We start from the raw sequence: 25636 nt of genomic DNA on the forward strand, positions 1-25636 counted from the left end.
TGGCTTGGATTGTGGCTGTGACGTCTGGCTTTGACTGCTGACAAACTTCGGGGCGCGACAAGAAGCGGAACGCTGGCAGCCAACCGACGAGCCAGAGACAAGTCTCAAGGCAAGCAAGCGTATATAGATGTGAGGAAAGCCAACGGCACCGTTCTTGGTATAAGAGAGAAAACCAGAGAGGAGTTATGGAGCAGGTTAAGCGGTAAGTCAGCCGGCAATGGGGTGCTTGAACACTGAAGAAAATGCAGATGGCCCAAAAACCGCTCATATGCCGCTTGGCAAAACAAGCAATTGTCTATTACATTTCACCTTTTCCCGTCCGAGGGGTTTTACGAACCAACCGCTTACTGACCGCCATCGCTAACCATCTTTGGACTCGAGCAGCAACTGCTTGTTGGCTCTCTGTGCATTTCCTACTCTTCCGCTCACTCCCAGCCCCATCTTCGCACAGCAGAGAGACCGAGGCTAACACACGTGGTATGCATAACCTACCTCATGCTCTCCACATTTCCGTCAGAAAGCGAGTTTGAATCGTCAAACCTGCTGCGTCATTGAGGATCCATGTATGCCACTAAGATCACAGCAAGACATGCAAATCAATAAACTCAACTCGTAAACGCATGCTGGAGTACCGCCCTCTTCCGAAAGTCGCATTTCGTAGACGCCATTATGCTTGTACTGCGCCTCTCCAATGGCATTTTGGACAAACTTTTCCCCGGAAATAACTGTGCTCCATTGACCAAACGCGACAGCGGAGTTGAAACTTGAGATTCAAAACGTTGTCGCATCAACCCCTTCGCTAAAACTGCTTGCCTACTCTCTACCCGGAAATGTAAGGTAGCTCACTGACCTTTCACCTGATGCGTTCAGTGGCACCGCTTCCCTGCAGCTTGCCGACCCGAGTATGCATCTCTTCTGCCACGATCCAGATCATGTGTCTGTGAGGTACCGCAATCGCGCGGTGTGTACGAGTATATAAGAAGTGAGAAAATCGCGCAAAAGCCTCGACCTTGTCTTTCCGAATGCGACTTGTCGGCTTCTTGCATAACTATGAGCAGTCGTATACTTCTTTCTCACCTGATCATTGACGACCATCAACCTGCTTTTAACGTCCTGTTGTCTTCTAGTATTCGACACGTGGTCGAGCATCGAGCTGTCAGATGTCGCTGGTTGACTGTGCTTGAATGCGGGACTTCTCACACCGCCGATGCTCGCCTCCCGAAAATGTTTGTTTGCCGCAACATCATATCGGAATACAGATACTCGGTCTACTTGATCATCGCTTGTGCTCACACGGAGCATGTTTTGGAAGACTGAAGGATGTGAATTTGGGGTTTGACCTGTTGATTATTATAGGTACTTTCAATAACTCTCCGTGTGCATAATTTAGCAATGATTGTCCAGACTTGGTCAAGCGACTACTCGAGGGAGTGACTGTGTCTTCAAGTCAGACCGCGTAGTCTCGACAAACGACTTCTGGAGCATTATAGCTTCTCACAGTCGCTCTCGTCCTCGTGGTGTCAATGCGAACTTTGCAAACAGTATCTCGAGATCGTTGTTGCGACGGCGCTTTCTCTGCTGCTGCTTTGCCTTCTAGGTAATCTTTCTCTTCTTCTTGGAAGACACAGGTGCCACATCGCCGGCCTCTGCATCATCTTCTCCTTCGTCGGATTCAACAACGACCTTCTTCTTGCGTTTCGAACTGCTGTGCGTACTTCCGGCTTGGCTGTCAAGGGAGCGAGCGCGCTTTCGGGCAAGCTCGAGGAGGCGATCGTAGTCTACTTGAATGTTCTCGACGGTTGCTTCCAGTCTCTCAATACGCTCTTCGCGGTCAAGTTGTGCGAGTGTGTCGAGGTTGGCAATCATGAGGCGTTGTTTGACGTACAGCCGCCAGAGGTAGTAAGCACGATCCATCTCGTTGGTGCTCTTCTCCTTCCTCGTGATGCGATTGACCGATCGGTTCAATTTGGGTATCTTTGAATATGTCTCCATCTCAATCAGCCTTCCTAGTTGGCGAGGCATGATCTTGCTTGTCTTCTTGATGCGAGCTTTAGCATCGCCCGAGACAATGTCGTCAACTGGGATCTTCTCGTTCATCTTGAGCTTCGCGCTGTCAATCTGAGTTTCGATCTTCAAGGAAGCGAAATCATCACTGTTCTTGCGAAGCCAAAGCAAGTCGCAGATGTCGCGCATGTCGTCAAAAGCCTCATTCGGGTCCTCGACTGTCAGCTCGTAGATGTTATCGGGAGTGATGAGATTGGTGAAGACGGTGTTGTAAAGTCTAGCGCCATGTCCAGATCCTTGATGGGTTGGTATAATCAAGAATTGTGAGATGCGTTCGCGGCTTGGTAGTTGCAGGGGAGACTTGACATCTTCTGTGTCCTCGTCCATGGTGTCCGGGTTCCATCGGCGGAGGATCGCATCCATGTCTGATTCACTGCGTTGGGGCACAACGTGATCGCTCTTTGCAAATGCCTGGCGATCAGGCAATGTGAACACGCGGTATGATGTTGAGAAACCGACAAATGTGTATGGCGAAGTATCTGTCTGCTTCTGGTCGACCTGGTAGAGCATGAAGAGGGTCCAGCGGGCTGCGACCCAGGGCTCATCGAGTTCAAGGATAGTGCCTCCTTCGATGAACATAGGGACCAGTATTTGGGCGTTTTGCATGATTTCCTTGGCTCCGTCGTCAGCCAAGGAGGCCTTCCAGATTTCAAAGGTTTGGTCTTCGTGTGTGTAGGAATGCAGAAGTGTGCCTGGAGGTCTGAAAGAATTGGCGTCGGAATCGGCGAGAGCTTCAGCTCGTGACTCGGTAGCAAAGGCTGATTCGGGGACAAAGTCTCGTAGAGCTCCACGGATATCGGAGGCCTTGATATCGCCTAACTGGGGGAACTGCTCTGTCCAGGAGATGCTCATGTGTGGTCTCAGGTTGTGTGCAGCCAGGGACAGCGACATGTCCAATCCACGATAGCCAAAGACAACCTCTTCCTCGCCGAATATGGGATATGTAAAAGCTGGTTCGACCTCTGACACGACCTTGTCGCCGCGGTAGAGCGAGATGTGAAGCGCATCGTTACTACTGGTCGACCCTGAACTCTGGTTAGGTTGGTGCTGGGATGTGTGGATAGAAGATGCTTACATTCTTCCACTTGGTCTTTGATGGCGGAGACCAGCTCGGAGTTCTCTGGACTCTCAGATCCTGACATTTTGATGATTTGCGTAGAAGACTGTTTTGTCAAGGTTGTCGGATGGAAAGTCTGACAGACGCAAACGCGGGCTCTGAGGGAAGACGCGCCGCCGTGTGAAAGTGAATCGCGTGAAGAGTGTCCGTGCGCCGGGACCTCGATTCACTCTTCGAACTTCGAAGCTCTCACCAGTCCATCAGACTTCAACTCAATGAACTCATCGTTGATGACATTTTCCAATATGTCGCCAAAAGAAGCCACATCGGCAGCCTAGACTTATGACATCGCTGTCATCGCCCGTCCAGCCTCTCACTCGTCTAATGGTTTTGCAGTGCGTATGTCTTGATGCCTCGCTCCTGATCTTCTTCCGAATGTCCTTGCATCTGTGTATGATTTTCTGGTGCCGATGCCCATGCTGCTGTGTTTGATCAAGTCGAATGCTAGCTGCCACCTGATGACCTATGGTATACAAGGTGTTCCCGAAGATAGTAAGCAAATTTATGGTCGACATGGACTGGCATATTTCATGTTCCTATCACTCAAGCCCATCTCTTTATCGCATTGCACATACCACATAAAGAGACAAATGTCCACCACCGTGATTAGTGTTCCCAGTCGAGCATCAGGTATCATGTGAATGCTTCCTGTGCTGTTTGTATGGCATATGACCTTTGTTCTTTGCTACAGACGGTCGAACAGGGGCAAACATCAGACAACCTAGCACATATATCCCAGAGATGCACTCTTTCATCTGCATGCTCGGATCTTGTTGCGTATCTTAGCAGCCAGCAATGCGTTCAAGGAGCTCGGACACACGAGATTCGTCTCAGGAGGACTCACGTCGTGGACCATCAGAGCACAGCTTTGTTGCCAACACACCTTACAAGCGGCGAACATTGTCAACCCACAATCAGGGAGACATGGAGGGAGATAGAAGTAAGGCGTACTTCGCGGTATTGAACAAGCGCTGGTGAGCTGATCTCTGGTTAGTGCCGTTCCGTAACCGCAACGATCGCAGTGCGTCTCCAAACCATAGGCTACGCTATGTCGACGCACAGCGTCGTGACTCTCGCAGCGCTTCTCCGAGGAAGGACATGCGTAGTGCCTCTCCCAGGTGCTTCAGACCTGTCTGCGCCGAGACGCCAACATCATCGAACGGCACGTCCACGACAATCGGTCGGAGTGTAGCTTCGCTAATGGCATACAGCGTCCCACAACACACATGCTATCCAGCCGAAAAACTTCCGTATCCCCCTCACTTGCTTCTTTTGGTATCATACTGGGGTCTGCAAGAAATCTGATAACAGGTGTCTGTGAGTCAACATTACCGCTCTGCAGCCATGCTTAATGAACGTGACATTGCGCCACAGGTACTGACTAGATACAGCTATGCACACTATCACACCGGCACAGTTGCTGAACCACCAATCTCGTACAACGGCAAAGCTATGGGCGGCAACCGAGCTAAGAAAATGATCGGCAATATCGGCCAACGCGAGGAAGAACTCGACCTTCGTGGTGCCGAAGTCTACGCCGCAGAGCAACGCCTTGCTGCTGCACAAGCCGATCTAAGAGAACGTACAGATGCAGTGAACGTGCGCGAACAGCAAATGCAGCGACGTGAACAAGCGCTCTTGGAGGCTAGGAACGCGCTTTCCACCCATGACCAAACAAACCACGAGCGTGAGCAAGCCTTTACAATGTTCGAAGAAGGAATGCTTCGACAATTGGAAGACAACTATAACAGCATCGCCTCGACAGTCGGCCAGATGCGAAGAGCGGTGGGCAATGCTCAACGCATCCTTACCAATCGTCGCCAGCAAGTTCTTTATCATGAAAACCTCTCCAATGCCATGCAAGACACTCACGGCCAAGGTAATCGTTGAGCATCTAAGCACCTCGGAGGACTTATTGGCTCACATAAAAACAGGCAGATATGGCGGTTCCATTGCTATCGACGGCGCCATTGGTGCCCTAGGAGGTCTGGATCACATGCTCGCAGAGAACGAGATTGCACTCAACGCCCAGATCCACAATGCCATACGTCCTAAGCAACCTTATTGAGCAGATACTCTGCGATTCCGGTTGTGAACAAATTACGTTTTTCTTTACCCAGGACTAGGACTTGCATTCTGTGATGATGGACAGAGCGTTGACGAAGGACAAAGCGAACAGCCGGACGAGAGACACCCTAGAGCCGTGCTGTTGAGCACATAGGTTCATCAATCGTAGAAGCACATTAGATGCAGTTAATGAGCAACAATTTATCTCGAGTGACCTGATAAATCCCCACGATGGAGGCCCATATATAGTACTTGGGAGAAAGCATGATTCACATGATTTGACTAGCATATTCAACAGAACCTTTCCGCGACTCTACAAAACACTAATCAAGGTATTCCTCCTCTACAAAAAATAGAAGCCGAAACCAAAGTCCCTTCTTCAACCATTGATGATCCAGAAATGCTGACACCCACCATCATACTGTCTCTGGCCCCTACCCCTTCCATTGCCCCACGCACACGTCTCGTAAAACTGGCTCTGGCACCAAATCTGCGGCACATAGGTTCCCCATTTGCAGCTTGCACCGATTCCCACTCTAGCTCCACTGACAGTTGTTCCTTCGGAGGCGTAGGTGCCGCCCGTGTAGACGTTGGTGTTGCAGAATTGGTTGATGGCGCCTAGTACGTGTACGTCTTTGCGGGCGCAGGCGAGTTCGTTTTGGTACATTTGCCACCAGTCTGGGCCGGCGAGGGTGGGGGTGATGAGGGAGAGGAGGGCGATGAGGCCGAGGAAGATGTTGAGGCTGCGGCTGAGCATTGTGGTGGTGATGATTGTGTGTTTTGCTTGGTAGGCTTGTTTTGCTCGATGGTGTTTCTAGATCTTCTGCAGAGATCTAACAAAGAGAGAGGGAAAAGGATTCGATGACTTGTTCCTATCAGGTGTCTGAGTCGCGGTCGTAAGGCATGCCTCTTTTTATCACCATCAACTTCACAATACTAATCTCCTACTGTCAAAGAGATCGAGTCTGAGCGTCCGGTTTCAGGACAAGGCCTCTGCCTTGTAGTCCATGATCTCGGCCTCTGTTGGTATAAAGAAACATGGCCAACGACTCATCTAAACGGAATCGTGCTTTCTGAAGGTAGCTTCTGTTGTTTGATTAGGCAGGAAGGTCGTTCTTTCTTTGTTCGAATGTGAAGGTCGAAGGTTGTGGAATGTGTAGGCGGGTGCTTGATATTGTTCACGGTTGAGGCAGTCGAAGCCTAATCAGTAGAACAAAGAATCGGTTGAACCAACCTGGTTGCTATTCAATCCTACACTGTCGTCCGAAGGACTATGAGGAGAATGGTTTTGTACAGAGCCCTACCGTGACACCACACCTATGCAAATGCTTAACACCCATATTGCGCCTATACCTCCCATGATGCCAATGATCCTTTTACCAGGCCTTCCGATAATTAGGCCACAACCTCCCTCTCCTGAGATGCAAGTACTTGATCAACAGCAGCCGCTCTCTTGCCTGCCCCTCTCACATGAGCCAACAAGCGAAGTGTGCCCGAAGGCGTAACACCTTCTATTCTTCTAGCCTGACCCAGGCTCTCAGGCCTGGTCACACTCAACACTCTCTTTTCTTCATTACTCAGTCCGAAGATGCTCTCGTAGTTGATGTCTGCAGGAAGCAGCAATTGCTCGTCTCTTTCAAAATGTCTGGCTTGTGTTTCTTGTTGAGTGACATAAGGAGAATATGTGCCTTCGATGTCCATGCGTGAAATGATGTATGGATCAAACTTCGCGATCTCGGGCAACAGGGGAATGAGACTGGAGACACTGATGGAGGCGAGACGTAGGAGGTCAAAGGCACTGCGTTTGCTGCTGTCGCTGCGCACGGCAAAGCCATGGGACTGCCAAACGCTGCTAGATAGAGTGTGTCCTTCCAATATCGTCTTCAGCTCGTCCATCTGTGCTTTTTGCGAAGAAAAGTGTGACCAGCGCGAATCAGAGACTACGCCGAGTTCTCGTCCTTTGGCCGTGAGACGCAGGTCGGCGTTGTCGGCACGAGCGGACATGCGGTACTCTGATCTCGAGGTGAACATGCGATATGGCTCCGAGACACCCTTTGTAATCAAGTCGTCTATCATGATGCCGATGTATCCATCCGCCCTCGTCAACTGCAGTTGTGGCTTTTGTAGTGCAGAGTTGCCAGCATTGATACCGGCCACGACACCTTGAGCTGCGGCTTCTTCGTAGCCTGTTGTGCCGTTGATCTGGCCTGCTAGGAACAGACCTCCGATAGCTTTGGTCTCGAGAGTCTTGCGCAGACTGCGAGGATCGACATAGTCGTACTCGACTCCGTAACCTGGTTGTAACATTTTGACGTTCTCCAAACCCTTGATAGTTTTGAGCATGGCTTCTTGAGCATCGGCAGGAATGGTCATGGAGATGCCGTTTGGGTAGATGACGTGATTGTCGAAGCCTTCGGGCTCTAACCAGATGATGTGGGCATCTTTTGTGTGGAAGCGAATGACTTTGCTTTCGAGAGATGGGCAGTAACGAGGACCCTTGACCTCTTCGCGAATGTGGATGCTGTGTTGGAGGTTTGCGCGAACAATGTCGTGAGTGGCAGTATTCGTATGGGTAGACCAGCAGTTCAGTTGATCTTGGACAGTGACGCGAGGGTTGAGGTAGCTGAAAGGCATTGGAGGGTCGTCGCCGGGCTGGACGTCGAGACCAGAATAATCGATGGTTCTGCCGTCGAGACGTGGCGGAGTTCCTGTCTTTAGTCTGCCCAGAGTAAAGCCTGCATCTCGTAGAGACTTGCTCAAACCTGTCGTCGCTGCTTCTCCCATGCGACCCGAGGGGTACGCTTCCAAGCCGATGTGGATCTCACCGCCCAAGAAGGTGCCAGTGGTAATGACAACGTTCTTTGTAGAGATGACCTCGCCGCTCTCGAGTCGGACTCCGGTAATGATTCCATGCTTGCCGTCTGTCATTCCTTCTCTTTGCACGATGATGTCGGCGACCTTGCCCTCTAGCACACTCAGACCCTTGTAGTTTGTCATCTCCTCCTTCATGTGCTTCTTGTAGAGGGCTCTGTCGATTTGAGCACGAGGACCCCAGACTGCTGGGCCTTTCTTTCTGTTCAGGACGCGGAATTGGACACCAGCTTTGTCGACTATGCGGCCAACGACACCGTCCAGAGCATCAATCTCCCGCAGCATGGTGCCTTTGCCGATTCCACCAAAAGAAGGGTTACATGAGCAGACACCGAGATTGTCGACCGAGGGAGTAACGAGAGCTGTTCTTGCACCAGTACGAGCAGCGGCTGCTGATGCCTCAGTACCAGCATGGCCGCCTCCAATCACGACTACATCGTAGGGACTGTATGGCAGTCAGTCGCGTGCGCATGTCTAGACTGAACATTTTATCCTACGCTATGGTAGATTCATTTACAGTAGCAAAAGTGCGGCGCACAAGGACAGCTGACCGCACTCGAGGCACATGGCCCCAGGGTACGCGCGCTCTGGCAGACACTGCAAGCATTATGGTGATACAATGTTGCTCTGAAATCAAGGTACAATTCTTTCGACGAGCTGACCCTCAAGCCACCGCAGTGGCGCGGGCTTCGCCGCGCATGGACGAGACTTTTGCAGAGCGCAAAGCGTCATTTCTAAGCGGGCTAGTTATTTTCTTGGACCCAATCTTGCCTCTCTGTGCGCATCCAACACACATCCACCTCACATATTCAATACCACCCGTCGCCATGGTATTGGCAAAGAGCAAGCAATCGGTCGGTCTGGGCAATGCCCTTATGAACGACCGCTTCAAGAACAAAAACTCCAACCAGCACAAGGCCAACGCCGGAGGCATTCAGAGAAAGGGCCAGAATGGAGAGACATACATCACCAACAACAAGCAGGCCGCCGCCTACGAGAAGATGCGCTCCGTCACCGAGCAGGGCGACCTGGACGAGTTCTTGTCCACCGCAGAGCTGGCCGGCACCGATTTTACCGCCGAGAAGATGAACAACGTCAAGATCATCCACAAGGACCAGAAGAATCCCTACCTGTTGTCTTCGACCGAGGAGCGCAACGTCACCAAGAAGCACAATAAGAACAGGAGCCGTCTGACCGTCCCTCGTCGCCCGAAATGGGACTCTACCACCACCAAGGAGGAGCTGAACACACGCGAAAAGGAAGCTATGATTGAGTGGCGCAGAGACCTTGCCGAGCTGCAAGAAAACCAGGACTTGCTCCTGACTCCCTTCGAGCGTAATCTCGAGGTTTGGAGACAGCTGTGGCGTGTCATTGAGCGTTCCGACTTGGTCGTCCAGATTGTCGATGCTAGAAACCCCCTCATGTTCCGCTCCGAAGATATGGAGTCCTACGTCAAGGAGGTCGACCCCAAGAAGCGCAACTTGCTGCTCGTCAACAAGTCGGATATGATGACTCTCGAGCAGCGTCAGACCTGGGCCAAATACTTCATCGACCACAAAATCAACTTCCGTTTCTTCTCCGCAGAGCTCGCTCGTGAGCTCAACGACGCCAAGGCTGACGAGGATGAGTCGCGAGCTGAAGAGATGGACGATGAGGACAGCGAGGAGGACGAGAACGAAGACGAGATCACCGAGGCTCTGGAAGGAGAGGAGAACGCTCTCGAGCAAGAGGCTAAGAAGCTCGACATTCAAGACAAGGAAGAGGAGGAGGCCAAGTGGGTGGACGAGGAATCAATCGACGACAAACACGCTGCACCCGTATCCGACGTCATCCCTATGTCGCTTGAGGAGGCCACACGCATTCTGACCACTGAGGATCTGGAAGCTCTCTTCTTGGAGCACGCTCCCAAGATGGCTGCCGCTACCGAGGACAAGCCTGCTCGCAAGGTACAGATCGGTTTGGTTGGTTACCCTAACGTTGGTAAATCGTCGACCATCAACGCTCTGCTCGGCGCAAAGAAGGTGTCCGTCTCTGCCACACCTGGTAAGACGAAGCACTTCCAGACTATCCACTACTCAGACCAGGTCGTGCTTTGCGATTGTCCCGGTCTCGTTTTTCCCAACTTCGCCTTCACAAAGGCAGAACTCACATGTAACGGTGTCTTGCCCATCGATCAGATGCGCGAGTTCACCGGTCCTGCCACCCTCGTCGCTACCCGTATCCCCAAGCCTTTCCTCGAGGCTGTTTACGGTATCAACATCAACATCAGATCCCGCGAAGAAGGAGGTACCGGTACACCCACCGGTGAGGAGCTGCTCCGCGCATACGCCGCCGCCCGCGGTTTCTTCACCCAAGGTCTCGGTCAGCCCGATGAGAGCAGAGCCGCCAGATTGGTTCTCAAGGACTACGTCAAGGGCAAACTGCTCTTCGTACACCCTCCCCCTGCCGAGCCGCCGATCGACCACAAGCACTTCAACCGTGAACTCTACGACTACAACCACCTGCCCCAAAAGCGACGAGCCCAGCTTGCAGCTATGCACTCGACTGCCATGCACCCCGAGACACAAACCGGCGATGAGCCATCGCTCATGGAGAACGATGAGCTCGACATGGTTCCCATGAGTGGCGCAAAGACGACACGCATGGACAAGCAATTCTTCGCGCCGGGACAGGGCAGAGGAGAGCAAAATATGCCCTTCCACCACAAGTACACGGAGCAAGGACAAAGGAAAGTGGAGAACACTGGTGGCAGATTGTTGACCGGCCGCAAAGCCAAGATCATGTTGGCCCTGGAGAAGGACATGGATCCTGATGATGTCAAGTTGATGTCGTCGGGCAAGAAGCACTTCAAGGCCAACAAGAGGGCGCAGAAGAAGGTCAGAAGCGAGTACGACATTTAAGCTGTTGCGTCTTTTGATTTTGGGGTTTCTCGTTTTTGTTCTGGTTCACGGCATGCTGGGGCGCTTTTTCTAAGGATATCCACTAGTTAACTTGTTTTTCTTCTTTTCGTCTGAGTGAACATGGACAAAGAAACATGAAATGCGATCAAGTCTACAAACACAAAACTCTCGAATCATTCCACGTTCAGTCACAGGTTCTGATAAGAAACAGATCATGTTCGAATAGCTGTATGGATAGCAAGAGCGAGGGTTGTGGGGCGGGAAGTGGGGGTTAGAATCGAGGAGCGACGACCGAGGTCGGTCTTCCAATGACGAGCGATAGGCGATTGCGGGCCAGAAAAATAGGCCAAGTCATTCGACTCATATTGTCAAAGACAAACAATGGACATTTCTTAGCAGAGTTCCTGGCTTCTGCATCATCAACCCATCTTTACTCTACGGCCACGATGAAATACGGTATGCTCCGACACAGCAATTGGCAATCGCATTGATCTAATCTGGAGCTACAGAACGAGTGACATCGCAACCCGAGAATCCATACTCCAAACTCATCCCCGAACAAAAGATTGCCGTTATTCCAGAGTTCGACCTCGAGAGCGGCGGTGTGCTTTATAATGTGCCGATAGCTTACAAGACGTATGGCACTCTGTCGCCTGCCTGCGACAATGCCATGGTCATCTGCCACGCCTTGACTGGTAGTGCCGATGTTGGCGACTGGTGGGGTCCTCTGCTTGGAGGTCCTGGCAAGGCCTTTGACATGTCGCGCTTCTTCGTTGTTTGTCTGAACAGTCTGGGCAGTCCGTATGGAAGCGCGAGTCCGGTGACGAGCAAGGACGGCAATTCACAGAACGAGCATTACGGACCAGAGTTTCCTTTGACCACTGTCAGAGACGACGTCAACATCTTCAAGCTAGTGCTGGACGACTTGGGCGTCAAACAGATTGCTGCTGTGGTTGGAGGTTCCATGGGAGGTATGCTCGTGCTGGAGTTCGCCTACTTTGGCAAAGACTACGTGCGCTGCATCGTACCCATTGCTACATCAGCTCAATACAGCGCTTGGGGCATCAGCTGGGGTGAGGCTCAGAGACAGAGCATCTACAGCGACCCCAAGTACGACGACGGATATTACACCTTCGAGGACCCCCCATCCACCGGTCTCTCGGCCGCTCGCATGTCAGCACTGCTCACCTACCGCAGCCGCGACTCGTTCGAATCCAGATTCGGTCGCAACACTCCCGATCCTTCGCGCAGACAAAATATCAATGGTTCCCTCCGACCTTCAACGCCCTCGGGCGACCACTTTGCCATCCACAACGAAGGCCACAAGAACGCCGGCTCTCCTCGCTATTCCCGCGTCAACAGCTCTGCCGATTTGTCCACCTCAATCGAATCTCTACCTCTCGCCAACACACCTCCCCAAATGACCATTATGGACCCTCAATTCCACGGCACCACACCGCTGCCCACCAATGCCGCTCCTCCCTCTGCCGCAAGCCTCCGCCTCAAACGTACACCCACCTACTTCTCCGCCCAATCCTACTTACGCTACCAAGGCGAAAAATTCATCAAGCGCTTCGATGCAAACTGCTACATTGCCATCACTCGCAAACTAGATACCCACGATGTGTCACGGGGCCGTCTTCCTGCTGATACACAAACAACCACACCTGTGGCCGACGCTTTGGCGTTGATCGAGCAACCGACACTGGTACTGGGTATTCAATCCGATGGCCTCTTCACCTATGCCGAGCAAAAAGAATTAGCAGCTGCCATCCCCAATGCCACACTCAAGAACATAGATTCTCCCGAAGGCCACGATGCATTCTTGCTCGAGTTTGAACAGGTCAATAGATTCGTGTTGGATTTCTTGCATGAAGTGTTGCCCGACGTCATGGCTAGAGAGCCAGTCGACTTCGCCAGTGGTCAGGGTGTCGAGGGCGATCAAGCAGTAAAGACATCGACATTTGGTGAGGCCGAAGTTGGTGATATCACAGCTTGGTAGGCAAGAGACGAAGAAAGCGAATTTTCAACCTTTTATGTATGATAGACGACTTTTCATGAAACATACCCACGGCACTTCAACATGAGTTTGGGAAGACTAGACAAATAGCAGACAAAACTTCATAAGACTTCATGACCCATCATCTCGTTTGCATCTCAATCTCCCTTCCTTTCCTTTTTCCTCATCTCCATGACCTTTTCTCAAAGAGACACAAAACAACTATAAAGGACCACAACTTTCGGAAAAATGTGTCATGTATCTGAAAGGAACCTGAAAATGGCTGAACCTTTTCTCGTGAACATCGTAACCCATCATCTCATTTTTTCATATCATTTCTTCCATATCATGCATCTCCTCTGTCTTCCATCCTTCTCGCTCACGCCTTGCAAACCTCATACAAAAACTCTCTCAAATCGCCTTTTGTCGCGTCTTCAACATCACGCTCGAGCTCCTTGCGATATTTCTCCGCATACTCTCTTTTCACACGAGCGAAATGGGTTTGCTCCCAATGCACCCGCATCAATCTTGAGATGAGGAGCTCGTGACGCAATTCTTCGTGTGTGTTGTGGGAGGTCATGTCGGAGATGGCGTGGTGGAGGAGGAGGGCATCGCGGGCTGGTCGGTTGATTGCTCCGTTGAGGATGTGGCAGATTACTTCGCCCTGTTGCGTTTGCTCTTCGCGTTAGTTTGATGTTTCGCGCAGGAAGGTCGGTTGCAAGAAGACATGCTATTCGAAAAGAGCATGTCTGTTGAAGGCTGATGGGGTTTACTCACCACAAGGTTATTGCTCTTCTTCAACGCCTCTCTTGCGAAATTGACTCCGTACCTACGCTCATATGCCTTGAGCACATCTCGCAAATGTGCATCACTTCTTCTCACCACAATCTCCAACATTGTGCTTTCGCCGCCTTCTTTTGCTGCCAAACACCTATTCAACACATCGACATCACCGTCAACATACTGCCTAGCATACCCCTCGTTCTCCTCTTGCCGCTTCGCCTCCAGAGCCATCAACACCGCCCCGCGAAACTTGTCTGGCTTGAGTTCCTTCTCCATACACCGCACCAAATCATCATTGTAGCGTTTATCCCTGAACGACTCCTTGATTTGGCGAATCTCGGCATTGCTGCGTCCCATGAGTGATTCGATGAGTAATTCGCGGCGACTGCTGTGGGATTGGTAGAAGAAGTTTGCCCAGTAGCCTTCGGACTCGTAGCGTCCTAATGCGCACACGTAGACTGCTTTTCCAAAATTACCCGAGAGCTTCATTTTCATGTGTTTGGCTATGTTGATGCCGCGGCCTTGGACTTTGATGTGTTTTTTGTATTCTTTGCGAAGCTCGAGTGTTTGGTCGTGAGTGAGAGAGGGTAAGATCTTGCAGATTATGTCAACGTCGATTTTGTGGTGGCAGATTGCTTGGTTGAGGGCTAAAGCGTCTTTTTCTGCGTCGTAGAGTCGTGCCCGCTTCTTGTGGGTTGCTCCTTTGGAGGTGGACTCGGAGCCTGAGCCTATAAACTCGTTCTTGCTGTTACTGCTTCTGGAGCGTCTGTGGTGTTTGCCGTTCGAGGGACCGGGTGAGAGTGAAGATAGTTTGTCGAGATCGCTGTCTGAAGACAAGGTCATGGGTGCTATCATTGGAGAGACTGATTGATAGGTTCCGCGGTATGCTTCCAGCAATGGACTGGGAGGAGGCAGCGTCCCGGCTGTATCTGGCCTGTTTCCACTCACGGACAAGCGGTCCATACGCATATTCAGACCAAGATTGGCCTGCCTGGAGATACCAGGTGTCACATCGACTGTCTGAGCTTTGAGAGAAGGGCCTTGAGATTGATTACCAGCAGCAGCTGAATTATACGTCTGAGTATTGTATTCATGGCGAGACGATGGATGATCAGGTCTAGGTTGAGAACATTGGTACTGAAGAGACTGCCCTGCTGGAGGTCTTGAAGTCGTATACTGAGATTCCTGAGGGGTGCCTGAACACGGATATCGATAAGAGGTAGAGGTATACCCCGATGGCGAAGGTGCTCTCTGGCTACTCACACTACCGCCTCTGCCCCTTCTGACTTCCGGCAAAGGCAAATGTCCATATGCCAAACCATCATCATCATCGCGTACATCCCTAGACTTGTTGGCAACATATCCAGGTCGTTCATTTGGCGGGAAATCCTTGTACCCGCCCATATCAATGGGATCCAGTGGTACAGAGGGGTAAGGCAATTGTCCCACATCAGGGCCATCAGGATATGGCAAGTGCTGCTGTCCATCGCTACGCAAACCGCTTTCGCGGTTGACGTTGACGGTATACTCGTCGTCAAAGTCTCCCGGCATGGCGGGCATGGCAGGCATAGTTACCACCGTCGAGACGTGACGTGGCACCGAGGCCGGGATGTTGGCATATACATACTCGGCAGGCCGGTCTGGAGTAACGTTGTGTGTTTTGCGTACATTGCTGTGTGAACGCGATCGGTCTCGTCGCGTGTGCGATTTGGACCTTGTTCGCGAGGAGCGGTGGTCTTCTGGTCGTAGGGACATGCTTTGTCACGACACAAATGGTTGTCGTCGGAGCCTGATCATATGAGAATAGCTCTGAACGCAAACCAGCACACAAAGACAGAAAGCGGCACGAGTCTAGTGACGCTTCATGCTCTGTTTGTCATACCCATACATGGTGAACTGTTGAGCGACGTGGGAGGTGCGGGGAGGCGGTGAAGGATCGCAAGCGCCTTGGAAGCTCGCTTGCGAGATGAACAAAGATTGGTCACACAGTCCTCATACTTATGGGCATGATTTCCGGAGGCTGGGTCAACGAACTCTCGGGTCTGGCACTTGTGGTTGAAGAGTAACAGGAGACAGGCACATGTTTAAGTAACAGTTGTCATGAATTAGTGTATTATTATTGTACAGAGTAAGGTATTTGTCCCGAATCCATCCCAGTCGTGATCATGAAAGGACGTGTAAAGAAACGCGGAAATCAATATTGAGCATGCACGCATGCATACTCAAGGGGTATCCGAAGCAGACTCGCTGCTGGTGGTAAGATGATCAAAGCACTATGTTGGAAGCATTCTCCAACAATCGTGTAATCGAAGCGCAAAGCAGATAGCTGTGTTTTGCACGCTTAGACGGTCTGGGCAGCCTGGCCGTCGGTAGCAACACCGTTGTTGGTGTTAGGGTGGACGTTAGGTCCAGGAGCGCCGACCTTGTCCTTAACAGCAGGGTCCTTCTCGTTGTAGTCGTGGATGTAAAGACCAAGACGGGCGGGGTCAATGCCACGGTGGCCCCAGATAAGAAGAGCACCGAAGACAGGCTTAGCGATCAAGTCGAGGATACCGTAGAAGACAGCCTCGGAATCAGGCGAGATGACGTTGCCACCCTCGCAGACACCCCAGGCGATAGGGTAGAGGATCCAGAGGAGAGCGGTGAGCGAACCGCACATGGTGAAGCAGCGGCCGACATCCTTGCCGAGAACGTTGGCGTGACGGCGACCTTCCCAGACAAGAACCCAGATGATGTAGAAGAGAGCAACGCAGCCGAAGACGAAGTAACCCCACTTGTAGGAGCTGCGAACGAGGGCACCGACGAGACCAGTGACGATCATGACTTCGTCAACGAGAATGATGAAGAGAAGAGTGGGCCAGGGGATGGCAGCAGTCAACATCAAGTCGAGGAGAAGGAGAGGAGTGGTGATGAACCAATCGATGTAGCGGACATAGAAGATCTCACGGTTGATACCGCGGACCTCAGCCATGTTGGGTCTGCGGAACTCGACGTCGATAGGAGTCCAGCCGAGGTTGGAAGCCATGGAGAAGTAGGCAATAGCGGCGACCATGGTGATGGAAGCAGTGATGTAGTGGAAGACACGGTGCTGGCGAGGCTTGGTCATACCCAGACCCAAGAAGATGAAGGTGCAAGCAGTCATGACAGCGCAGACAGCCCAGTACCAGTCAGAACCGCGAACGGTGATGGCAATGGCAGCAGTCTTGTCATTAACCATGTTGGCTGCGAAGGCTGTCAGCACAATGTCGATGGTGAGGTCGATAACATGAACTTACGGTTAACGTTAAGAGCGTCGTTTCCCATGATGAGTGATGTGGATGAAGACCAATTAAGCAATGCTCAGTGATGTGAAGGTGTGGATGGATGAACGGTGAGCAGTCGAGGGGAGATGTAGTTTATAAACACAACGGCAGGAATGCGCGGAATAGCGCGGTCAAGCCAATCTGTTTTGGCATCACCTATGACGAGATCTGAGGAAACAGCGCTTCACTTTTCCACCGACCCTTCCTCGTCCCCGTCACTCACCTCACATTGACGAACCACCCCCAAAGTGATCTACGGGTAGCCGCTGACTCGCACAGGCCCAACGCGCCATCAAGAAACCACCATCGCACTACAGCGCCTGTCCTTCCACGGCTCCAGCGGCCACCAAACCAGTATAGCGTCCGAAGTCTCCGAGGACAACATCACTGCCGTCACCAAACGTGCAAAAAATCTTACCAATATCGATTCAAAACTACAATATCTCTGACATCATTGACATCAGTGGCATCAGCGGCTCCGGGGTCCGGCCAAATCGTCAAGCCACCGGCCGACAAGCAGTCCAAGCCCTTTCCGCAGCCCGATCGAGAAAAGCTTGATTCGACTGAAGATCATGTTCAATTTGCTTGGAAGCTCGATCCATGGTCATTCGGCATCGAGAAACAACTGCCATCGACGCTTCATCGTGCTGTTCTCCGACTTTAAGCTCTCGTAGACGTTGGAGGGATTTTTCCCTGGAGATCACCCATGACGTGTGCTCCCATTCATGTGTCGCGTGGTGTCGTGCCAACCGTACCTGTATGCCGATGCATGTGAAAGAGAGATATTCACATTGGAGGTTGGGGTGGCATGATAATTCATGCCACAATGTTCAAACCTGGTCACAAAGAGTACGTAACTCATAGGCAATGATTGTTCATTTTTGAAACATGCGTCGTCGATTATTCATATCTCATCTATCTACAACCAACTAGCTGTCGCGTCGCATCGAACAAGAAAAACTAACTTTCTGTCAGGGACCAGGAATCAAGATATAGAATATAGTTGCGAGTCTTCACGAGTGCCGAAATTGCCGATAGAGGTGTACTGATATCGAGGTGTAGGGAGAGATGAGTTCGGCAAGAGATGCTTTGTGTAATCCATGCGAAGGGTTCACCGCAGCTCCCACAGGGCGCATTTCAGGATTTGTGAACCCCTTCAGAATCGGCATCCTGCGGGACCAGCTCCAGCTCACCCGATTCAAGCTGCACTCGAACTGAACGGTCGTCTCAGCGAGGATCGATCAAGGAACAACGATTGGAGAATGCATGTGAATTGTAATATTATAAAGTCTATTTGCAAAAGAGATATAGGTAAATACCTCGGCATGAGAAGGCTCAAGTTTGCTTGCCGAGGAGGATACCAAGAGCAAGCACGAGTAATGCAAGAAACATGTACACGATCCACTCAAGCGTGAGCGTAGTCTGCACTCGATCAAGGACGCCAGTTCGCTCAGTCTTTTGTGGTCCAGTCTGCCATGGAATCTTCACTCCAAGGTCCTGGCATACTTGTTCCGCGACCAAACGGCCTCCTGCAAGCACGATTGGTACACCTGTGCCAGGATGAGCGCTGGCGCCAACCATGTACAGGCGCTCAATGCTACCTCCACTGAAGAGAAGCTCGCCAATCCTGCCGACGATACCGCCTCCGAGACGGCCATCAAACCAACCACCTCGTCTTGCACGCGTGGCTGGCCTGAATGACAACACGTTGAAGAAAGAGTGCGACAGACCAAGGATAGCTCCACGGTCAAGATTGAAGGATTCACGCCATGTGATAGGATCGTTCGTGATTTCGTGGACAATCAAAGGCTCAATGTCGACACCTGTGCGCTTGGCAATGGTTGTGAGGATCGTCTTGCGCGCGAGCTCAATCATTTTGGGCCAGTCTTGGGTTTCTGATGGTTTGATGCCTTCTGCTGATGTGGAGTTCGTCATCTTTCCATCAGCATCGCTCTGTCGAATGTCCTTGGCTGTAGCCGTGGCAGCTGACTTTGGGTTCTCATGCTCTCCAAGAAGATGTCCGACCGGTACCAGTACAACAACTGCTTCCTTACCTTCAGGAGCAGCTGTAGGGTCTGGTCGGCTGGGAATATTGACGTAGAAACTAGGTTCATTCGGGATCAGGTTCTTCTTGAAGATGGAGTCGAAACTCTCTTTGTATTCATCAGCCAAGAAGATGTTGTGAGCGTTGAGTTCTGGCAGCTTGCGATCCAATGCCCAGTAGAAGGATATGCTACTGCATGATGTTTCGCGATTGGCCAGCGATTCTGCGTACGGGGTGGGAGGTAGGAAGTTGTTGTACGCATATACTAGGTCAGTGTTGTTCACCACAACATCGGCGGTCAAGGTCTCGCCATTGGCAAGAACAACTCCGGTAGCTCGCCGACCGTCAGGAGAAAGAGTGATTTGGGATATCGGGGTTGAAAGTCTGTAGGTCACGCCTAGACGCTCGCCAACCTTGACCAGTGCCTCGATGACCTGCGCAAAATGCTGTCAGCATGACGAGATTCGCACGGGTTCGCATTAGGGTACTGACCTTGTGGAAACCTCCAACGGGATACCAGATACCCTCGGTCAACTCGGTGTATTGCAAAAGACTGTATGTTCCGGGAGCGTCGAATGGACTCATGCCCATATACATGCTCGCAAAAGTGAAAACTCGGCGTAGCCTCTCAGTCCAGAAATACTTGGAAGCGCGGCTGTATATGCTCTCAAAGGGGTGCAGTTCGAAGACGCGGCTGAGGAAGCTGGGTCGCAGCATAGATGTGATGCTGGTGAAGTTGCGCGATAGCACATGTTCGACACTCAGCTCGTAGTGGTTGTGTGCTTCTCTGAGGAACGACAGGTATCTCGAGTATCCATCCTTGCCTTCCCACTTCTCAACCTGCTCCTTCATCAGAACCAGATCGGTCGAGAGCTGGAACTTCTCGCCGTCGCCAAACCACATGTTGTAGTTGGGCTCGCATTTGACAATATGTACTCCTTCAGCTTCCAGGGTGGTATCGAGATCGGCGAAGGTCTTGTGGAACATGCGCGGGAGGAGAAGTAGAGATGGGCCTTGGTCGAACCGCTAGAACGTTGTCGTCAGTCAAAGGCAGGCATAGGTGAGTCGATAGCGGATACACACCCAGCCCTCATGGTGCAGAAGGGAGCAGCGACCTCCGGTAAAGTCGTTTTTCTCCAACACCGTGACCTTGAACCCTGCCTTTGCCAATCGCGCCGCCGTCGCGACTCCTCCAGCTCCAGCGCCTGTAGTACCATCTGTCAGCGTCTTGTGTTTGGCAGCAGAACGTCTCTCAGCACACACCTACGACAATGGCTGTCTTCTGGTTCGTGCTTGCACTCATGTTTGAATCGAGTATCGATCTGCCTACTACAAGGAACTAGGCAGGTGACAGTAGGCGGCTACATGGTATAGAGCAGACGATGTCCAAGCATTCAACATGGCGTTTTGCCGTGCACCTCCGGACACGCCTCATCGACCATCGACAGTCTCGTGCTTCACATGCAACCCCACTATCACGCTTCGGCCCGTGCTCCACCGATCCATAGCAAAACTGTATCACCAGTTGAACGACACCTTGGTCAGACCATCGTCGAGTGATCGAGCAGTAATTACATTATGCATACATATCAACAGGGTATCTCTACTTTTATGTCTTACTGCAGCGCCTTCCAAGCCACTGTCAACCTGCGCCAGCCGTCTACTGTTGCCTCTCCCTTCCTCACTCTGTAGCCCGGCTGTCGCAATGTACGCCCGATCTCCATGTAGCTCTCGCATGCGACACGCATAGGCCCACGTACTTCTGATGGCAGCTTGTCGATGGCACTGCGTGAGTCCTCGTACAACGCGAACGACCGATCCAGAAGACGCTTCCTTAGACGTTCGAACTTACTTACAAATATCTGATCCTCGGCGCCGAGCATGGCTTTGCCTTCCATAATGGTGAAGACCTGAATCGCCTGTTCGGGCGTCAGATTTTCCTCCTTGAGCCAGCTGGTCGGCAGATAGACGCGCTGTATCAGTGCATCCGTGCCGATATCGCGAGCGATGTTGGTGTATTGCAGCGCGATTCCCATCGTATTTCCAGCATCCAGTATCTGCTCTTGCAAGGTCGAAGACGCTTCTCCAGGATAGTGGAAGAAGACGAGCTCGATGCACATAGCAGCCACTGTACCGGCGACCCGCGACGAGTAGACATCCAGTTCGTACTCTGACTTTATAGGGAAAGCAGAAGTCAAGGCTCCTTTGCTTGTTTGGAACCCTAAGTCCATTTCGAACCCCTTCAGCAGATCGTAGAGATGCTTAGAAGAAAGACGCGAAGTAGGCAGTTGCAATAATGCTGTGTGAGTATTCCGGGGGAACTCGGTCACGACATGGCGAACCACACTACCAACGTTCTGGTCGTGCGCCATGGGATCCTTGGCTTTGTAGGAAAGATCCAGGAAAGTACGGAGACGTTTGATATATTTGCGGGCCTCAAGAGGCGAGGCAGCATTGTCAACTAGATCATCGGCCACGCGGCAGAAAGAGTACAGGACGATCAAGTCCAGTCTCAGGCGGCTAGAGAATGCTGCACTGGCCAGATAGAAACTCCGGCTCTTTTTATGAAGTCTCTCGACAGCTTCGGACAGGCCCTCGATACGGTCCTCATCGTAAGCAGCAGCTGGGAGCAATAGGGCTCGTACCAAGAGTGCAGGCGAAGGCAGAGCGGGCACGGAAGGGAAATGGGAGGGGAAAGCATGCAGGATGGCGACGGCGTTGTCAAATGCCACGAGGCCAAAGACAATGAGTGTGTTGGTGAGTAGGAAGAAGACGGCCTCTTCTATTTCGAGTCCAGGCCAAAGATGTGTTCCAAGCTTCGTGCCGGCTTCAATTACCCATGTGCCTCTTCGAAGAGCCAGTGTGTCGACAATCCAGAGATACAAAGTTGGGAGAGCAATTGGCAGAAGAGTGTTGGTAACGGGCAGACCAAGAATGAACTGATATGCTAGGGACCACAGCAAGATCAAGAACGGAACAGCCCACACAAGGATCAGACCCATGTATGTACCAGCGCCTTCATCTCTTATCAAGTTGATAGCTTTCTTCAAGATCAAACCAAGAAGGAGATTCCCAGCCAGCTTGAAGTACTTCCAGCGATCATTCTTGTCCTGACGGCGCAGATAGATGGGATGGAAGGTAGGCTTGCTGAGAAGCAGGTATAGAAGCGAAGTATTGTATGTTTGGACAATGAAGAAGAAGACCTCTTCCAATGGGATGTCGAACAGCTTGGGACCAATGACAACGTCCTCAGGATAAGACCAAATACGAGTGCGGATTAGGTAAGAGTCCCATGGCGTGGTCGAGACAAGAGCGATCTGGCAAAAAATGAGTTTGGTGGATTGGAAGTGTACAGTCGAAGATCATACGGTGACGAGGAAGAGGATCTTGTAGACGTCAAGACGAGTCAACAGAGGTCGGTAGAGGATAGTCAAGGCAATTGCGGGAGGAATCGTGTACTTGACGTGTCTGTACAAAACATCAGTACTCTGCCAATGGCATGAGGGGCATGAGCGGAAAGGGGCCTTCTCACACAAGCGCATAGTCGTAGCCCATGATGTTGAAACAATTGCTAGACGAAGGGCTGTTGCAGAGCCATAGCACACAGGACACGATATGTCGGAGGTGGAGTTGCGCAACTCTGTCTGTATACAAGGGTCAAGAGTCGGAGGTCTCGACTCAGGACTGGCAGAGAAGACCGTCTCCGGCAAGTCGGAACGATCGGCGATGCTGGCAGCTCTGGCGGGAGCGGTCGCACCTGCCGAAGTTTGGAACAAAAGCACATTCACATGCAATCTTCCGGCCAGCCGCGCCGCTCAAAACTGCCTTTCTGCAAGCGATGATGTCGCGACTGATGTCATGGTTACACCACGCACTTTATGTGACAGGTTTTGGCGCCGGAGCGTGTCCAACTGTCATTCGCCCTATCCGAGCCCGAATCATGCCATTGCTTGTTCCGAGCTTCTCGTCCTACAAGCCTTTCGATGCTCAAAGTGTCACCTCTCATGCCTGAGCACAAGTCTATTCATCTATAACGTCTTGTAGACTGTTGGCCTCGTATATCGCAGGGCCATGCCTCTCTTTGCGCACAACAAGAAGGATCCACCTCAACACAAACACGCGTATGCTTAGACTGTGACCGCTCGACACACCCCCCGACTGACCACTTACAGCTATCTCTCGGGCAACTTTGCACCTATCGACCAGACGCTGCCTCTAACTCCATGCACATACGAAGGAACCATCCCCTCGGAGCTCGCGGGTGGTGAATATGTCCGCAATGGTGGAAACCCTGTGAAGAATGAAGACCTGGGTCGTGATGCCCACTGGTTCGACGGCGACGGTATGCTCAGTGGTGTGTCGTTCACCAGACAATCAGACGGTTCTGTTCAGCCCGAGTTTGTCAACCAGTACATCCTAACAGACATCTTCCTGTCAACTGCCGCCTCTCCACGCCTGCGCTCGCCCATCCTGCCCAGCATTGCAACTCTAGTTAATCCTCTCTCGTCCCTCGTCGCCATCGTCCTACGTATCCTCCGTACCGTCGTGCTCGTCATCCTGTCCTTCTTGCCAGGTTCTACTCGCGCCATCAAAAGGATTAGTGTCGCCAACACATCCATCCTCTATCACGACGGCAGGGCACTGGCAACATGCGAGAGCGGTCCACCAATGCGCATTGCCCTCCCTGGACTGGAAACCATTGGCTGGTACGACGGAAATCGCGCCGAGGGCGAGCCAGAGTCGCACAACAAGAACGATCTCTCCTTCTCAGGCAATGGTTTACTCGGCTTCCTGCGTGAGTGGACTACTGCTCATCCAAAGGTCGACCCGATCACCAAAGAGATGATGCTGTTCCACTCTACCTTCCTCCCGCCATACGTCCAGTACTCTATCATCTCACCGACCTCTGCTCGCTCCGAGACCAACAAGGGCATTGTGCAGCGACCAGTTCCTGGAATCACTGGCGCTAAAATGATGCACGACTTTGGCGTATCTCTCAAGCACACTATTATCATGGATCTTCCACTGTCTCTCGACCCTTTCAACCTCGCAAAGAACAAACCTGTCATCGAGTACGACGCCACGAAGCCTGCACGCTTTGGTGTCTTCCCTCGCCACCACCCGGAACAAGTCAAGTATTTTGAGACTACCGCTTGTTGCATCTTTCATACTGCCAACGCTTGGGATGATTTTGATGCTTCGGGCCAAGTCGAGACCGTTCACCTTTTAACCTGTAGATTGACATCTGCTTGTCTGGTTTTCAGTGCCGGCAACATCGCTGCGCCTCGTCCTACAAACGACACTGTGAAGGCTGTCAAGAAGAGCATGCCCTTCTTTTCCAAGTATAACGCAGATGAACAATGTCTGTATGAGGGGGCACCTGGGTTGGAATCACCTAGTCTGGAGCGCGAGCCTTTGATACAAATAACAGGCAATCACCAGGATGATGCGTCATACTTTGGCAAACAAGAAGACGACGATGAGGAGACCATCGAGGACGACCAATGCCGACTATACCACTATGCTTTCTCTCTCAAGTCTTCACAGATCACTGCCCAGTATGCACTGTCTGGGATCTCTTTCGAGTTCCCTTCTGTACATCCTGAGTTCGACATGCAGAAAGCTCGCTATGTCTATGGATGTACTACATCGATCTCTTCTTTCAACGCCGCTCTGGGTCGCTCTGTCAAGATTGACGCACTGGCCAAGATTGACACAAAAGCGCTGATTGAGACTGGCGATCGCTTGACTGAGTTGGGAAAGCTGGAACCAGTGACCGGCTGTGTGGATACTCGCACTGTTCAAGAGATTGCGGATCATCCTCTTCAAAATGATCCAATCCAGATTTTCCGTATGCCTGCCGGCTGGTACGCGCAGGAACCCAGATTTGTCCCACGAAAGGCTTCTCCGGGACAAACGTCGGCGGAAGATGACGGCTTCCTCCTCGCATATGCTTTTGACGAGTCTCAGCTGGGCCCTGACGGGGAGGTACCCTCTGATGAAGATGCCACAGTCAGAGCAAAGAGTGAACTCTGGATCATCGACGCCAAAGATATGAATACAGTCGTTGGCAGAGTGGCTCTCCCACAACGCGTACCTTACGGACTTCACGGCACGTGGTTCCCTGAAGAGAACATACTCGGCCAAAAGGCTGTCGAGACAGTCCGCAGCATCAGCGAAGCCAAGCTGAAGAAAGATGGAAGCACCTGGATGAAAATCAGGGCTTCGATAGAGGGCATGCTCTCTTAATGTTATACACGAAATGAACGCATCACGAAGGCATATTTTAGGGGGCAGCATACTGGCATAAGTCTCTAGAGATACAAAAGACAAGATCGGCGTTTTGGATGGGGGGGTGCCAGGAACATAATTATACCCACATGCTTACTTTCATTTCTAAGAACAACAACCATAAGAATAATAATATTTCGGTTTACAATCACATGATTCGCAGGTAGGAGGAGTGAGGTTTTGAGGATTGTTCGAAAG

The 25636-nt window shown here is 51.6% G+C and overlaps 13 protein-coding genes across 13 annotated transcripts; 5 read left to right on the top strand and 8 right to left on the bottom strand.

Moving 5' to 3' along the window:
• Positions 1-360: 360 nt before the first annotated feature.
• On the bottom strand, positions 361-1302 carry M436DRAFT_65955 (uncharacterized protein; the record flags this gene model as incomplete). Its single annotated transcript, XM_013569807.1, has 4 exons — positions 361-465; positions 541-763; positions 858-1048; positions 1078-1302. The coding sequence occupies 4 exons, from the start codon at positions 1300-1302 to the stop codon at positions 361-363; spliced, it is 744 nt and encodes a 247-aa protein (XP_013425261.1).
• Positions 1303-1593: 291 nt separating this feature from the next.
• M436DRAFT_65956 (histone acetyltransferase type B catalytic subunit) lies at positions 1594-3206 on the bottom strand (the record flags this gene model as incomplete). The annotated part of the gene is made up of 2 exons (XM_013569808.1): positions 1594-3089; positions 3140-3206. The coding sequence occupies 2 exons, from the start codon at positions 3204-3206 to the stop codon at positions 1594-1596; spliced, it is 1563 nt and encodes a 520-aa protein (XP_013425262.1).
• A 1034-nt stretch (positions 3207-4240) lies between these two features.
• Positions 4241-4502, top strand: M436DRAFT_52349 (uncharacterized protein; the record flags this gene model as incomplete). Its single annotated transcript, XM_013569706.1, has 2 exons — positions 4241-4369; positions 4419-4502. Coding segments are annotated over 2 exons (213 nt in total), but the record flags the coding sequence as incomplete, so codon positions are not given.
• Positions 4503-4657: 155 nt separating this feature from the next.
• M436DRAFT_74880 (uncharacterized protein) lies at positions 4658-5249 on the top strand (the record flags this gene model as incomplete). The annotated part of the gene is made up of 2 exons (XM_013569914.1): positions 4658-5060; positions 5116-5249. The coding sequence occupies 2 exons, from the start codon at positions 4658-4660 to the stop codon at positions 5247-5249; spliced, it is 537 nt and encodes a 178-aa protein (XP_013425368.1).
• Positions 5250-5627: 378 nt separating this feature from the next.
• M436DRAFT_52413 (uncharacterized protein) lies at positions 5628-6005 on the bottom strand (the record flags this gene model as incomplete). Its single annotated transcript, XM_013569720.1, has 1 exon — positions 5628-6005. One exon carries the CDS (start codon positions 6003-6005, stop codon positions 5628-5630), a length of 378 nt encoding a protein of 125 aa, XP_013425174.1.
• Positions 6006-6643: 638 nt separating this feature from the next.
• M436DRAFT_74881 (glucose-inhibited division protein A subfamily) lies at positions 6644-8948 on the bottom strand (the record flags this gene model as incomplete). Its single annotated transcript, XM_013569915.1, has 3 exons — positions 6644-8564; positions 8617-8716; positions 8936-8948. 3 exons carry the CDS (start codon positions 8946-8948, stop codon positions 6644-6646), a joined length of 2034 nt encoding a protein of 677 aa, XP_013425369.1.
• On the top strand, positions 8947-11019 carry M436DRAFT_52341 (P-loop containing nucleoside triphosphate hydrolase protein; the record flags this gene model as incomplete). Its single annotated transcript, XM_013569702.1, has 1 exon — positions 8947-11019. The coding sequence occupies one exon, from the start codon at positions 8947-8949 to the stop codon at positions 11017-11019; it is 2073 nt and encodes a 690-aa protein (XP_013425156.1).
• Positions 11020-11465: 446 nt separating this feature from the next.
• On the top strand, positions 11466-13021 carry M436DRAFT_84127 (homoserine O-acetyltransferase; the record flags this gene model as incomplete). The annotated part of the gene is made up of 2 exons (XM_013569916.1): positions 11466-11475; positions 11529-13021. 2 exons carry the CDS (start codon positions 11466-11468, stop codon positions 13019-13021), a joined length of 1503 nt encoding a protein of 500 aa, XP_013425370.1.
• A 382-nt stretch (positions 13022-13403) lies between these two features.
• On the bottom strand, positions 13404-14779 carry M436DRAFT_13603 (Annexin; the record flags this gene model as incomplete). The annotated part of the gene is made up of 2 exons (XM_013569584.1): positions 13404-13682; positions 13796-14779. Coding segments are annotated over 2 exons (1263 nt in total), but the record flags the coding sequence as incomplete, so codon positions are not given.
• Positions 14780-16142: 1363 nt separating this feature from the next.
• M436DRAFT_52233 (opsin-like protein) lies at positions 16143-17104 on the bottom strand (the record flags this gene model as incomplete). Its single annotated transcript, XM_013569682.1, has 2 exons — positions 16143-17023; positions 17077-17104. 2 exons carry the CDS (start codon positions 17102-17104, stop codon positions 16143-16145), a joined length of 909 nt encoding a protein of 302 aa, XP_013425136.1.
• Positions 17105-18576: 1472 nt separating this feature from the next.
• M436DRAFT_12116 (phytoene desaturase) lies at positions 18577-20353 on the bottom strand (the record flags this gene model as incomplete). Its single annotated transcript, XM_013569578.1, has 4 exons — positions 18577-18704; positions 18744-19581; positions 19640-20173; positions 20231-20353. Coding segments are annotated over 4 exons (1623 nt in total), but the record flags the coding sequence as incomplete, so codon positions are not given.
• A 410-nt stretch (positions 20354-20763) lies between these two features.
• Positions 20764-22702, bottom strand: M436DRAFT_52125 (Lycopene beta-cyclase; the record flags this gene model as incomplete). The annotated part of the gene is made up of 4 exons (XM_013569665.1): positions 20764-21015; positions 21058-22464; positions 22516-22615; positions 22680-22702. The coding sequence occupies 4 exons, from the start codon at positions 22700-22702 to the stop codon at positions 20764-20766; spliced, it is 1782 nt and encodes a 593-aa protein (XP_013425119.1).
• Positions 22703-23218: 516 nt separating this feature from the next.
• M436DRAFT_52266 (carotenoid oxygenase) lies at positions 23219-25396 on the top strand (the record flags this gene model as incomplete). The annotated part of the gene is made up of 2 exons (XM_013569685.1): positions 23219-23268; positions 23320-25396. 2 exons carry the CDS (start codon positions 23219-23221, stop codon positions 25394-25396), a joined length of 2127 nt encoding a protein of 708 aa, XP_013425139.1.
• Between the last annotated feature and the right edge of the window lie 240 nt (positions 25397-25636).

This window comes from Aureobasidium namibiae, assembly GCF_000721765.1.
Source record: "Aureobasidium namibiae CBS 147.97 unplaced genomic scaffold scaffold_14, whole genome shotgun sequence".
In the NCBI taxonomy this organism is placed as follows: domain Eukaryota; kingdom Fungi; phylum Ascomycota; class Dothideomycetes; order Dothideales; family Saccotheciaceae; genus Aureobasidium; species Aureobasidium namibiae.